At 61.0% G+C, this 13406-nt stretch overlaps 4 protein-coding genes across 4 annotated transcripts; 3 read left to right on the forward strand and 1 right to left on the reverse strand.

The window, feature by feature from the left end:
• Window positions 1-310: 310 nt before the first annotated feature.
• On the forward strand, window positions 311-2380 carry PAN0_002c1285 (nucleotidyltransferase; the record flags this gene model as incomplete). The annotated part of the gene is made up of 1 exon (XM_014803452.1): window positions 311-2380. One exon carries the CDS (start codon window positions 311-313, stop codon window positions 2378-2380), a length of 2070 nt encoding a protein of 689 aa, XP_014658938.1.
• Window positions 2381-2512: 132 nt separating this feature from the next.
• On the reverse strand, window positions 2513-3562 carry PAN0_002d1286 (uncharacterized protein; the record flags this gene model as incomplete). The annotated part of the gene is made up of 1 exon (XM_014803453.1): window positions 2513-3562. The coding sequence occupies one exon, from the start codon at window positions 3560-3562 to the stop codon at window positions 2513-2515; it is 1050 nt and encodes a 349-aa protein (XP_014658939.1).
• A 250-nt stretch (window positions 3563-3812) lies between these two features.
• PAN0_002c1287 (phenylalanyl-tRNA synthetase) lies at window positions 3813-5393 on the forward strand (the record flags this gene model as incomplete). The annotated part of the gene is made up of 1 exon (XM_014803454.1): window positions 3813-5393. The coding sequence occupies one exon, from the start codon at window positions 3813-3815 to the stop codon at window positions 5391-5393; it is 1581 nt and encodes a 526-aa protein (XP_014658940.1).
• A 786-nt stretch (window positions 5394-6179) lies between these two features.
• On the forward strand, window positions 6180-12902 carry PAN0_002c1288 (cytoplasmic protein; the record flags this gene model as incomplete). Its single annotated transcript, XM_014803455.1, has 1 exon — window positions 6180-12902. The coding sequence occupies one exon, from the start codon at window positions 6180-6182 to the stop codon at window positions 12900-12902; it is 6723 nt and encodes a 2240-aa protein (XP_014658941.1).
• Window positions 12903-13406: the final 504 nt, after the last annotated feature.

Consider the following 13406-nt stretch of genomic DNA (forward strand, 5'->3'; position numbering starts at 1 on the left):
CGTAACGACGGCATCCTTCCGACAAGAGCAGCAGGGCTTGCCACCAGCACATGCAGCCTTTGCCTCTTTTCAGCATCAACACATCTGCCTGATCGAGCCCCACCAAGGCCCCACCACACGTTCAGTTCATCGCGCAATCGATCGGACCAGCCGCTGGCGCTCGAGTCCAGGCTAGGCTCATTTACACAGCCCATTCTTTTCAGGACACCAACCGCTTTGATCCAGCGTATCCTTGCCGATTCGCATTCGATCGAGAACCGTCACCAGCACACCAAACCCTCACGGTCTAGTGGCCTCTGATCGCCTCAGCATGCCGGTCGCAACCGAAGAAAAGGCCTTCGGGGCCCAGGACTTCATCGCCTTCGACTTTGGGGCTGAACAGGAGGAGGATGTGCCGCAGTCCTCATCAGCTTCCCGCTCTCGTGGCGGAAGGAACCGGGACGATGACGCTCCAGGTCCATCACGCAAAGGTCAGAAGCGCAAGGCGGAGGAGCGCGAAGACGACGGTCGCTCCAAGAAGGAGAGGGAGATGGCCAGGTCGCGTCACACGCCATGGTCCGCCGACGTCGACTGGGCCAAGTGCCAGAACGGTGCTGAAGCGTTGCATCGCGAGCTCATGGCATTCGACCACTGGATGGCGCCCACCGCTGCCGAGCACGAGACGCGCTGCATGGTCATCGAGCTCATCAGCCGCGCCATCAAGTCTCAATTCCGCGACGCCGAAGTGCACCCCTTCGGAAGCCAAGAGACCAAGCTCTACCTTCCGCAGGGTGATCTCGACCTCGTCGTCGTCAGCCGCTCCATGGCCAACCTTCGAACGCAGTCTGCTCTTCGCACCATGGCAGCCTGTTTGCGACGCCATAACCTCGCCACCGACGTGCAGGTGATTGCCAAGGCCAAGGTGCCCATCATCAAGTTTGTCACCACCTACGCGCGCCTCAAGGTCGACATCTCGCTCAATCACACCAACGGCCTCACCACAGCGAGCTTCGTCAACAGCTGGCTGCGAAAGTGGCCACACATCCGACCGCTCATCATTGTGGTCAAGCACCTCCTCATGCAGCGAGGCATGAGCGAGGTCTTTTCGGGCGGCCTGGGAAGCTACAGTATCATCATCATGGTCATCAGCTTCCTCCAGCTTCATCCCAAGGTGCAGCGTGGCGAGATCGAACCAGGCCGCAGCCTCGGCGTGTTGCTGCTCGAATTTCTCGAGCTTTACGGCAAAAACTTTGGCTACGACAACTGCGGCATCTCGATCCGTGGGCGAGGCGGATACTTCAGCAAGGCGCGCCGTGGGTGGAAGGATGAGCGAAGACCCTTTATGCTCTGCATCGAGGACCCGCACGATCCCTCGAACGACATCTCCAAAGGCTCCTTTGGCATCATCAATGTCAGGTCCACGCTGGCCGGTGCGTTCGACATCCTCACAGCAGCCATCTGCCAGCAGGCAAACGAGGCGGGTCCGAGTCGCAGCGCGCGCACCGACAGCGGGCGCAATAAGCACCGTCGCTTCTCGGTCGATTCGGATTCGGACTCGGATGCCGAGGCGCGCCGTGCGCTCGTGCGCGACTCGACCGCCGAGGGCGGCAAAGACGACAAGGACCCCAACAGTCTGCTGGGCACCATCTTGGGTATCTCGAACCCGGTCGTGCGACAGAGGAAGGAGATGGAGGAGCTCTTTTACTCGGGATCGTTGCAGTTCAAGCTTGGCCGACCGGCGCCACCCAACAGTCCGCCTCCGGCCCGTCCGCGCGAGGTGCGTGACTCGAAAGCAGACGCTCCCGCCCCTAAGGCGCAGAGTGCGCGACAGAGCAAGCCGAGCAAAGACAGTAAGCCGGGCAAAGACAGCGGCGTAGTCGCGATCAGCGAGACGGCGAGCACGGGCAAGCGCGGTGCCATGCCGAGCCTCTCTATCCGTGGCTCAGCGAATGCAGCCAAGGCCTCTAGCAGCGCTCCTGCCCCTGCGAAGCGCAAAAAGGAAGCTCGCGCCGAGTCGTCGGATGACGATGAGGTGCAGTTCGTAGGAGCGCGCAAGGCGGGGGATGAGAGCGAGGAGGACTCGAGGTACAGTGCAAGTCGTTCGGCCAAGAAGCGCACGCGCAAGGCCACGGCCGAAATCACGCAGGAAGAGCTCGAGGATCTGTCGCAGTCGGCACCCTCGACGTTTGTGTCGGACAACAGCGATGACGAACGAGTGGATGCTGGTATTCAGCTGCCAACACTCGAGACGAACGGTGGCACCAAGGCATCGCCAAAGACGTTGGGTGGCGCAAGGGGTATGGCGAGGATTTCGTCGCGCACCAAGAACGACTTCTGGGCCGCCAAGGGCGTCGACACGTCGGGCGAGCCGTCGCCTTCACCACCTCCTGCAGACGAGTAGTGGCACACGCATTGAGGCGATGCACATCGATACCAAAGCCCTTTCAAACATGTCTGGGCAAGACCGACCCCGTGCGGCTGTGAATGGTGTTCAGAGCATCAAATTTGCAGTGAGATCTCGAGTGGGTATGATTTATTCCCAGTCCGAGTCTTCGTCGGACTGGGGCGATTCAGATGGCTTGGTGGGTGTCTTTGCTGGCTCGGCAGACGCCGACTCTGGCTTCGGCTCGATTGCTGCAGGTGCGGGTTTGGCGTCGGCACCAGCAGCCGCTTCTTCGTCGTCCTCATCCCATGCAAAGTCTTCCTCGTCGTGAGCCGGTGCAGCTACGTCGGTGATCTTGCTGTCCGCTGGCTTTGGTGATGCCTGAGTTGCTGGTGCCTCCACAGCCTTCTCCTTGGAAGCTTCTACCGCAGCGGAAGCAGATTCGTCCTCTTCGGGCGGGACGATGCGGACGAGGTCTCCAACGAGCTCCTTCATATCCGACTGCATCTCGCGCGCAAAGTTCTCGGTGGCGTGCAGATACCTCGTGGCGAGCTGCTGAGACTCCTTCAGATCCAGGTGGGGCAGGTGCGACTGGATGGTGGCCGACAGCTTCGACAGCGACTCCTGCAGATTCTTCTGGCCCGGCTCTCCGTCTTTCGGCGATGTGACGCCCTGCAGCGTCGAGGTGAGCGACTGCTGCAGCGACACAAGCCGAGGGTCAGCAGTAAGCTTGCCGAAGAGCGTCGAGATGGATGCACCCAGAGTGGGGCCTTGCCCTTGCGCACCCTCTTGTACCTCGATTGTCGTTTCGTCAATGGCTCGCTGCTTGCCTTTGCTCGTTTCGGACTGGGCGACAGACTCGGACGTCTGCTCGCCTTCGAGGTCGGAAGCAATGGGTGCGGCTTGACTTTGGTCACGGGCCTTCTTCTGGGCTTCGCCGATGGACGTCTCGAGCTTGGCATACTCGGCTTTGGCAAAGTTGACAATGCCGCCGCGAGTCTCGACTTCCTTGCGCGCTTGTGCCAGCGAGTCCTGCGACTTCTTGGCGATGCCAGACCACCAGGAGGAAATGTTGCCTACGAGCTTTTCGACATTCTGGTCGAGCTCGGTCTTGGCAGGCTCGTCGGCTTCGTTGGTCGAAGGCGTGGAGGTGCCCACACGCCCAGCAGCGCCCATAAGTCCCGGGTCGTAGATGTCCATCGTGTTCAATAAAGATAGAGAGAGAGAGAGGCTCGGCTTGATGAGGGTGGTGATGTTGCATGATAGCGTTGCGGGAATGGGAGCGTGCGCAGTTACGTGTGCAAGGTGCAAGAGCGCGTGCCCGAGATCCGAAGCATGGGCAGCTGCAACCTGAAAAAAAGAAGCTCGGAAGCTGTCGGAAGATCCGGCTCGCTTTGTCGTCCCGCACCCACCTACCTCGGTACATCACATTGTTGGGTCCACCGTCACCATGACCAAGCTCCCTTCACAGGCGGCATGCCGCGCCTGCCTCGGTGCCCGTCAGACAGCCCAGCCGGCTCAGATCCAGGCGAGGGTGCCGCAAGTCACTTCGAGGTTGCACGCCCGTGCCCACAGCCTCCACACTGCGACAGCGCTGGCCTCGTCGGTGCGTTCGGCCGCCAGCCTGCATTCATCGCTTCACTCGAGAGCTTTCTCGTCCTCTCCGCTCCACAACTTCAGCGGGTCGCGCGTCTCTCACTTGCCGACCACCATCACGATCCTAGGCAAAGAGTACCCGACCGACGATTATACCAACATCCCCGACTCGATCCTCTCGAGACTGGCGCCTTCGCCCACGTTGCCCTACACATCTAATCACCCGCTCGCACTGCTGCGTGACCAGATCGAGGCGTCCATCGGCCCGAACTATACTCCCATTCAGGCAACCTCGCCTGTAGTCTCCACGGAGCTCAACTTCGATGACCTCGGCATCGCGGCCGACCACCCTGGCCGAAGTCCGACGGATACGTACTACGTGAACCGCGACACATGTCTGCGCACGCACACGTCGGCACACGAGGTGCAGACGTTCCGCAATAAGCACGAGCGCTGGTTGTTGACCGCCGACGTGTACCGCCGCGACGAGATCGATGCGTCGCACTACCCGATCTTCCACCAGGTCGAGGGTGCGGCCATCTTTGCACACGAAGACTACGCACCCGGCGGCAAGGTGGAGAGAGAGTGCATCGAGATGGAGCGAAAGCTGGCAGGAGCCAACTTTGAGATCGAGGACGTCGTCGGGCTGTCGGAGGCGGGAGGGTACCAGAGCCATCACGACCCGCGCGAGGCGGCGTTGGCAGTACGTCATCTCAAGGCGACGCTCAACGGGCTGGCGTTGGACCTGTTCGGCGAGCGCCATGCATTCGATGCGGCACAGAAGGGAGGCGGGTCGGAGCCACTGCGCGTGCGATGGATCCCGGCCTTCTTCCCGTTCACGTCGCCGTCGTACGAGGTGGAGGTGTGGTTCCGCGGCAAGTGGCTCGAGATCCTCGGCAGCGGCGTGGTGCAGCAAAAGACGCTCGACAAGGCGGGCGTGCCCGATCGCCTCGGATGGGCATTTGGACTGGGCTTGGAGCGCATTGCAATGGTGCTCTACTCTATCCCGGACATCCGGCTCTTCTGGACAAAGGACCCGCGATTCCTGGGTCAGTTTGCCAGCGCACCCACCAACCAGGTCTCGGCAGCAGGCGGTAAGGCTCCCTCCACCAAAGCCTCCAAGCCGAAGCTGCTCACGTTCAAGCCATACTCCAAGTACCCGCCGTGCTACAAGGACGTATCGTTCTGGCTGCCGCAGGAGCGCAAGTTCCACGAAAACGACCTATTCGAGATCGTTCGCGACCGGGTAGGAGACCTGGTGGAGGACGTGGTCAAGATCGACGACTTTGTTCATCCCAAGACGAAGAAGCAGAGTCTGTGCTACCGCATCAACTACCGCTCCATGGACCGATCGCTGGAGAACGAAGAGGTGAACCAGCTCCACTCTGATGTGCTCAACAGGCTCGTTGACCAGCTCGCCATCGAGATTCGTTAGTGGTAACATGTGCAATGACCAACACCCCCTCCACTCTGCATCGACACCTAGCTGACCAGTATGACGAGTCAGACTGCTTGACCAGAACGACGTGGACTGCGTACACTCTGCGAATGGAATCGAGGCTGAAGGGGAAGGGCATTGCGAGAAGTCCCTCGGATTCGAGACTCTGGCTTGGCTGTAGCGATGGTCTAGAATGCGCATGCATGCTGATCGCGCCCAAGTCACGATTGGGCCAACCAGCAGCCAGCAGCAGCTCAGGGCGGCCATAGCGAGACCTGTCTGAGACACATCAAAGGCCAGGCAGTGTGTGAGAGGCTGTGATTATTTCGCGCCCAGCTGCCTTCGCTTCCTCGCCGAAATCCAGGCTTTAGGAATCCAACTTTCCAAAGGGCGGCAGCAGCGGCGGAGGCGGCAGCAGCTAGCAGCAGCTTCGGTTGGCCCGGGCTCGCACTCTTTCAGGGTTCGCACGCTCGAAGCTCCAAGCTCGAAGCTCGAACCCTTCCAACACGGACGGACGCGTTGCCCGCAGATGGCACACACACCAAACCGCATTTCATGCTGCCAACCTGCGCATCACTTCCGACACTTGTTTGCATCACATTTGCTCCGCGCCGCTCCCACCTTCCTTCCGACCACTGCCGACTCCATCCACGCTGCGCACTTTTCGGAGGCTCCCGTCGGTCTTGTAGCCCCATCGCGCTCATACATCACCCAAACTCGAGGTTGCAGCGCTAGTCTACGTCGGCACAACGCCGCGCCGTTGGCATCCAAGAGCACTTCATCATGGCCGCCTCCGTATCGTCTTACCGCAGGTGGGAGCCACTGCCCAAAATCCTATACGGCCTCGCAACCCATCCCTTCTCGCCGGATACCGACGTGCTCGAATCCTCCGCCGGTCCGCTCGAGTCCCTCCCGCCTGACGTCGTGCACAAGCTCCACGAGAACCTCATCGCTCTCGAGCTCGGCGACGAGGTCTACGTCTTCGAACAACTCGGTCATGCCGACGTCAGCTGGTACCGCGGCTATGTCGTCTCCACCAACCGCCTCCCTGTCGCCGCTGCCAGCGCCAGCAGCCTCAGCGACTACAGCACCTTCCATGCGCTCGGAAACAACTCAGCAACTCCGGTCACCGAAGAGCCCCAGGTCTACGTTGGCGTCTTTCCCTCGACCCACATTCATATCCGCGAGCAGCTCGACGATGCTGAAATGCGCCTCGCCTCGGTCTACGAGCATGCCAAGGAGCTCGGCATCGTAGGCGCAACAGCTCCTTTGCCACGCCCCAGAACGCACATGGAGACGCTCCCCGAGCTCGATGAATCCATCTCCCAGCCTTCCAGTCCCAACCAAAATCCTACCTCGCATCTCCCATCAATCGACGCAGCAACCCAAGAAGTCGGTGCAAACGGTCAGATCATCGACCACCCGCCACCGCCTCTGCCAAGCCTCAAGTGCGGCGACGAGACCTTGTCCGGCGCACACGACCCTTTGATCGACGAAATTGCGTGCGCACTCCGCGAGTGGTCTGCGCTTACCTACAACTACCTCGTCCAACGCGACTATACCCTGCTCAACAGCGTCAAGGAGCACATCGAGGTCCTCTACATGGCTCGCAAGCAGCTCCTCGCCAACACCCTCTCCGCAGAGGAAGTCAGCAAGCTCAGAAGAGAATGCGTCGCCAGGCTCGTCAAAGGCAACGTCGCTCAGGGACTCGACGTGGTTGTCCGCCACCCCAATCGTGGCGGCCTCGTCGACTTTGACATCAACAGCAAGGACGCTGATCCCGACAGCTGGGTCAGCGGTATCCGTCTGTTTGCGCTTCAGGCGGCGCTCGCCTACGTCGATCACGAGAGCGACAACTCCTCCACCACCGCTCCGGGCGGCATGGATCTTTCCGCTTCCAACGCTTTCGGCATCAGCTCCCCATCCACAGGCAACATCGGAACGCTTGCGGGGCTTCCTGGTGATGTCACCCGTATGCCCGGCATCGGCGCAAGACAAGCTTCCGTCGCATCGATCAAGCGCGTGGACGACGCCTCAGCGGCAGCCAAATACTTCCACGTCTTTATCGACCTGCGTGCCTTTGTCGCAACCCCGTGTTCGGCCGGCGAGGTCGTCGAGCTCTACTTTTCGCTCTACAACCGTGCAGAGTCGCGCTTCCTCACCGAAGACTTCTGCATCATCCTCAACCACCGCGGCGTTCCCACAAAGGACTCCACCGGCCGCATCGACAAGATGCGTGCCGTCTTCACCGAGCTCAGTGCAAGCGACATGCAGGATCTCAACGTCGTCTGCCGTATCGTCCGCAACGGCGGCATGCGCGTCTCCGAGATCAAGGCCACTCCGTCCGGTGCCGCGGGCCAAGACCTGCCGCACGATCGTGTCGACTCGTTTGCCGATCCCACGCTCGCCAACACGCCGTCCTTCCGTCCCAAGCGCATGGCCGGCGATCACTCGTTCCGTCGACCCTTCGGATGCGCCGTGCTCGAGCTTGGACAACACCATCACTTCCAGACCGACGTCGCCAACTCCTCGTCCATGAGGGAACACGTCATGCCAATCTTCGTGCCGGTCAACGAGGCGGCTTTCAGCACCCTCCACCAGGACATCATTGCATCCAGGACGCGCGAGTTTGAAAAGTCGCCGCGCGCCGACATGCTGGCGGTCAATGTCAAGGTCTTCTACGGCGACACCGCGTCCATCATCCGCGAAAACCCCTCGTTGCTCCAGGACACGCCTCCGGCCGCCCGCCTCGGGTTCCCCGACGTGGTCTTCCCAGGAGACACTCGCAACGAGGCCTACGTCAAGCTTTGGAGCGGCGAGTTCTATCCGCCAGGAAACAAGATGGCAGGAGGCTCGCTCAGGAACATTCAGGTGTCGGCCGAGGTGCGAACGAGAGACGGCAGAGTGGTCGAGGACGTCGTCTCTCGCGGTGCGGGAGAAGCGCTGGTGACCCAATTCGACAGTCTCGTCTTCTACCACCAGAATGCGCCGACTTGGGGCGAGCTTATCAAGCTGCAGCTGCCCCATGACATTATGGAGGACTGCCACCTCTTCTTCTCGTTCCGCCATCGCAGCTCGAAGGAGGAACGAGGGGCGCTGTCTGCGAGCAACGGCGTTTCAGCGTCGCAACAAGCGACATCGACACCGTCTTCTTCTTCTGTCTCCATGTCGAAGCCTTTCGCGCACGGCTACTTGCCCTTGTTCGAATCCAACCGAGCCTTCATCCCAGACGGAAGCCATACGCTCTTCCTCTGGCGCACCAACAGGCCACCCGCTCAGATTGGCCCGGACCTCTACTTCAACTTGCCTCCCGTCACTCCAGCCGGCCGCAATCCCGGCGACGTGGTCCCACCAAGCCTACAGGGAACCGTGCAGCCTCTGCGGGACATCCTTACGCTCCGCACGTTCCTCGTCTCGACAAAGTATTCTCAGAACGACGTGCTGCTCAAGCTTCTCAACTGGGAGCGCCTGCTGTCCGAGGACTTCGAGGAGTTGCGCAGTGTGTTGAACAAATTTACGTTCGTCGGCGAGGTCGAGATCGTCAAGTTCTTGCGCGACATCTTTGACTCGCTCTTCGGCATTGCTACGAGCAGCCGCAACACGCACGGCGATCTCGACGATCTTGTCTTCAATGGACTCGTCACCGTGCTCGGCATCGTCCAGGATCGCAGATTCAACAACTTCAGGGCTACGCTCGATGTATACATCGAGCAGCACTTCAAGTTCACGACGGCCCACAACAAGTTGATTGCCTCCATGGCCAAGCTCATGGCGGAACCATCGAGGCCGGAGACGTCCAAGGACCTCAGGGCGGCCATCAAAGTGTGGCCGTATCTGTTCAAGTTTATCATCCAGAGCCGCGAGAACCAACGTGGGGATCGGGATGTGGGCGGCGGTGCGGTGCTCGACCATCTGGAGGCCGGCTTCAAGCGAGAGCTCGAGGGCCTGCTGCGCAGCATCAATCAGCTCATGAGCGCGACCACGCCTTCGTCCATCATCGGAACGCAGACGCTGGCGCTGCAGCACTTTGCTGGAATCCTGCCGGACCTGGCGCGTGTGTTCACCGCAGACGAGCTGGTGCGTACGGCCACTGCTTTTGCCGACAGCATCTTCATAACCAAGGGAAAGATGGCTATCTGGAAGCTGCTGCACATTTTGCAGCTGACGCAGGGGCCATTGTTCGATGAGCAGGCGTCGCGCTCGCAAATGATCCCCAGCATCGTCCGATGGATCGGTCCTCATCTCGGAGCGTATGACGAGTCGGCCCATGCTCCGGCAAAGGCGCTCGAGAACGCACGCGACGCCGCTCGTGTGTCATGGATCGAGGCGGCGCGACTGGCTATCACCATCCTGGCAGTGATCCTCGATCGCTTGCAGGTGAGTCTTGCCGCCGGCCCTAGCCCGATATCCAATGGCGCTCCTCGAGCTCGAGGACGACAGGAACAGGACGACGTCGACTATCTCCTCAGTATGATGCCCAAGCTGCTAGACACCTACCGCGAGCTGTCAAGCCGAGCCACCATTCGCGCACTTGAGCGCCACCGCGCCCCTTCCACCACTCCATCGCCGGTACCCGTGATCTTCCCGTCCAGCTATCCCTTCCCGCTCGTCGCCAAACGCCCTCAAGGCCATGCTTCGGTCGTGAACGGGCCGTCTTCGCGCCGAAATCGCCGCCGCGACCGCACCGAGTTCCTCAACTGCGGCCTGGTCGAGATCGCCGCCGTGCTGATGGTGCTGATCGTTCTGAGCCCCAGGAAGCATCTAGTCAGCTTCTTGGACGAGGAGCGCGACATCGGAGGCGAAGAGCGAACGGCCAAGCTGCTGCTGGACTTCTTTGAAGTTGCCACGTCGATCTTGTCGTACGAGGCTTTCCCGAGCACCTGGCTCAACCTCAACATCTTCAGCCACCAGATGGTGATGAAGATGGCCGATCCGCTCGCGTCGGTGATGGTGCGCCACTACATTCCGTCAGCGGAGCAGAGCGAGACTTTCAACACGGCGCTATGGCGATCGTGCCTCACCATGCTCCTCACGCTGCTGTCGAGCGATCAGCTGGTGATCGAGCAATTCAAGCCCCAGCGGCGCAGAGCGGTGTGGAGGCTCGCAGGCGACATCCGAGGCGAAGGCGCTCAGATCTTTGCCAAGCTGTGGACTTCGATCGGATGGCCTGAAGCTGCGGCTGACGATGCGGACGGCGAACAGAACGGCCGAACGGACGAGAGGATGAACACAGGCGGCTTCCAGGTACAGTTCGTGCCCTCGCTCGTCGAGCCGGTGCTCGAGCTGTGTCTCTCGCACCACGACGAACTAAGAACCTGCGCCGTGCGCGTGCTCGCGACGATGATCACGTCCGAGTGGCATCTCAACGGTGATTTCAGCGTGATCGAGGCCGAGATCATCGACAAGCTCGACGTGCTTTTCATGACGCACACCAAGGGCGACGAGATCTCGCGTGCATTCTTTGTGGGGCAACTGCGTGCGCTTTTCGACAACCCCAACGTGGATCCGGGCCTACGCGAACAGGTCGAGGCCTGCCTCGTCTCGGTCAACCGCTTCCTCGATCTGCTGCTCAGTGTGCGCAGCTTGCCGCTAGAGGAAGGATACGAAGACGATCGCATCGCTGGCACGCTCAAGCTCCTCGGCTTCCTGAGGCAGGCGAATCGCGTGTCGGCGTTCTCGACGCATGTCCTCCGCCTCGTCAATCTCCATCTCGAAAACCAGAACTACGTCGAGGCGGCACTCACGCTCAAGCTGCACGCAGACTTGCATTCTTGGGACATGGACAGCTTCGTCGAGCCTTTCGGCGAGTTGGATCTGCCGCGCCAGTCTCACTTTGCGCGAAAGGAGACGCTGTACATGCTGATCCTCGACTATCTGGGCAAGGGTCAGGCGTGGGAGATCTCGGTGGACATCTGTCGCGAACTCGCGCAGCAGTACGAGTTCCGCTCGGTCAACTACGTCCGGCTTGGCGAGGTGCTCCACCACCAAGCTAAGCTGTACCAGAGAATCGCCACCGAGGAGCGCGCATTCCCGTCGTACTTCCGCGTGGCGTACTACGGGCAGGAGTGGCCGCCTTCGCTGCGAGACAGGATGTTTGTGTACCGCGGCCAGGACTGGGAGAAGTTTGGCGCTTTCTGCGACCGGCTGCATGCAAAGCATCCACAGGCAACGCTGATCAAGAGCGCCGCTGTGCCGGACGAGGAGGTGCGCCTTGCCGAAGGCCGCTTCCTCCAGGTGACTGCGGTCCAGCCGGAGCCAGACCGGACCAAGGAGATCTTTACCAACCCGGAGGTGCCGCCCAACGTGCGTACGTACCACGAAAAGTGCGGAACGGATCTGTTCTCGTTCGAGCGACCGCTGGGCAAGGCGGATGCGGGCCAGGCAGAGCAGTGGGTGGAAAAGACGTATCTGCGCTGCGAAGATGCCTTCCCCACCGTGCTGCGCCGCAGCGAGATCGCCGAGGTATACGTGGTGGAGATCAGCCCCCTCGAAAAAGCGATCGAAGACGTCACAGCCAAGACGAGCGAGCTCGAGACGCTCGAGAAGAAGTACCTCAGCATCCGCAAGGTGTCCACGGGCAAGATCAACACGAACCGGCTCTCGATGGCGCTCAATGGGGCGGTGGATGCACCGACCGAGGGCGGCATTCCGCTGTACAAGAGCACCTTCTTTGCGCCCGAGTACGCCGCGGCGCACGCGGACCAGCAGGCTGCCATCGACGAGCTGCGACAGGCGATCGATGCGCAGGTGATGGTGCTGTTCAGGTGCATCAGGCTGCATGCACAGCTGTGCCCGCCCGAGATGAAGTCGTTCCACGAGACGCTCGAGCGCTTCTTTGTGCAGAACTTTGGCGAAGAGATTGCACAGCTCGACCTGGATATTCGCAAACTCGGCGAGGCGCCGGCCGGTTCATTCGACAGGCAAGTTGGGAGAGGGGACGAGAGTGGCGAGGAGGACGAGAGGCATCCGACTGAGCGCGCGCTCAGTCGCGGTTTCACGCTCGGCATGGGCGCAATGGACCGAGCTGGAGCGGCCAACGGCTTCGCAGTTGCGCATGATGGCAGGCAGGATCTGCAGCCCAATGCGCAGTACGGCAAACGCGGCGCTGCGGCACAGTCGCCGTTGCAGCGTCACATTGCGTTCCTCACGCGCCAGGCCGAAGCTCCTGCGAACATAGAGCCGGCTCCTGCCGCTGTCGTTGCGCAGAGGAAGCTCACGGCCGACTCTGCATATGTCGCCGCCGCGGCGGGCGGGTACGGAGAGACGAGTGCGGCGTCGAGTAAAGTGCTCCCGCCAATTTCAGAGGACATGCTCGGCGGAGTGGCCAACATGCCTGCTGCGCCACTGCCGACGAGCTTTTCGAAGCACAGCCTGTCGCGCGCCGACTCGAGCTATTCGATCCCGGACACGGCGAGCAAGCAGGCCACGCCGCAGAAGCAGGGCCCTGGCAACAGGCTGAGCAAATTCATGGGCGGCGTGGGCCGCAGGAAGGCGTTCAATGCCTAGATAGCCAGAAGATGAAATTGCAGGGTCAGCGTCACGAGCACGATGTTTCGAGTGGAGACGGATCGGTCGGTGAGAAAGAATGTGCCAGTGCACTGATTGTGGGGAAGCCAAAGGGGAGAGCTGGTCGCCAGTGTTTGGCCGGTGAGCTGCGAGCGGTGGAGCGCGTTCTGTTGACAGTCCAGTTGGCCATGCCTGCTCGCAACCTCGGATGGCAATCTAGAACCCGATCAAGTCCAGGAGAATCTTTCGGCAGATCAGCAGATTTGCGGCCCGTCAGCGACTGGTGCCCCGGCTATGGCTTTGCGTGGGGCCGTCGAAGAATGTCTGCGGAGCGGGGGAGATGAGTATGCCCCAGCGCGCGCGCCTCCTTTCCACAAAGACGGCCCCCGACCAAGTCCATCACGCGAGTAGCGCCGATTCGGCTGTAGTTCCATCGCGGGGTGAGAAAGACTAGCCTCATTCGCTCGTGCTTAAAGTCCTGACGCTTCACGCGGGAGATAGAGC

The sequence above is a fragment of the Moesziomyces antarcticus genome (genome assembly GCF_000747765.1).
Source record: "Moesziomyces antarcticus DNA, scaffold: scaffold_v10002, strain JCM 10317, whole genome shotgun sequence".
In the NCBI taxonomy this organism is placed as follows: Eukaryota; Fungi; Basidiomycota; class Ustilaginomycetes; order Ustilaginales; family Ustilaginaceae; genus Moesziomyces; species Moesziomyces antarcticus.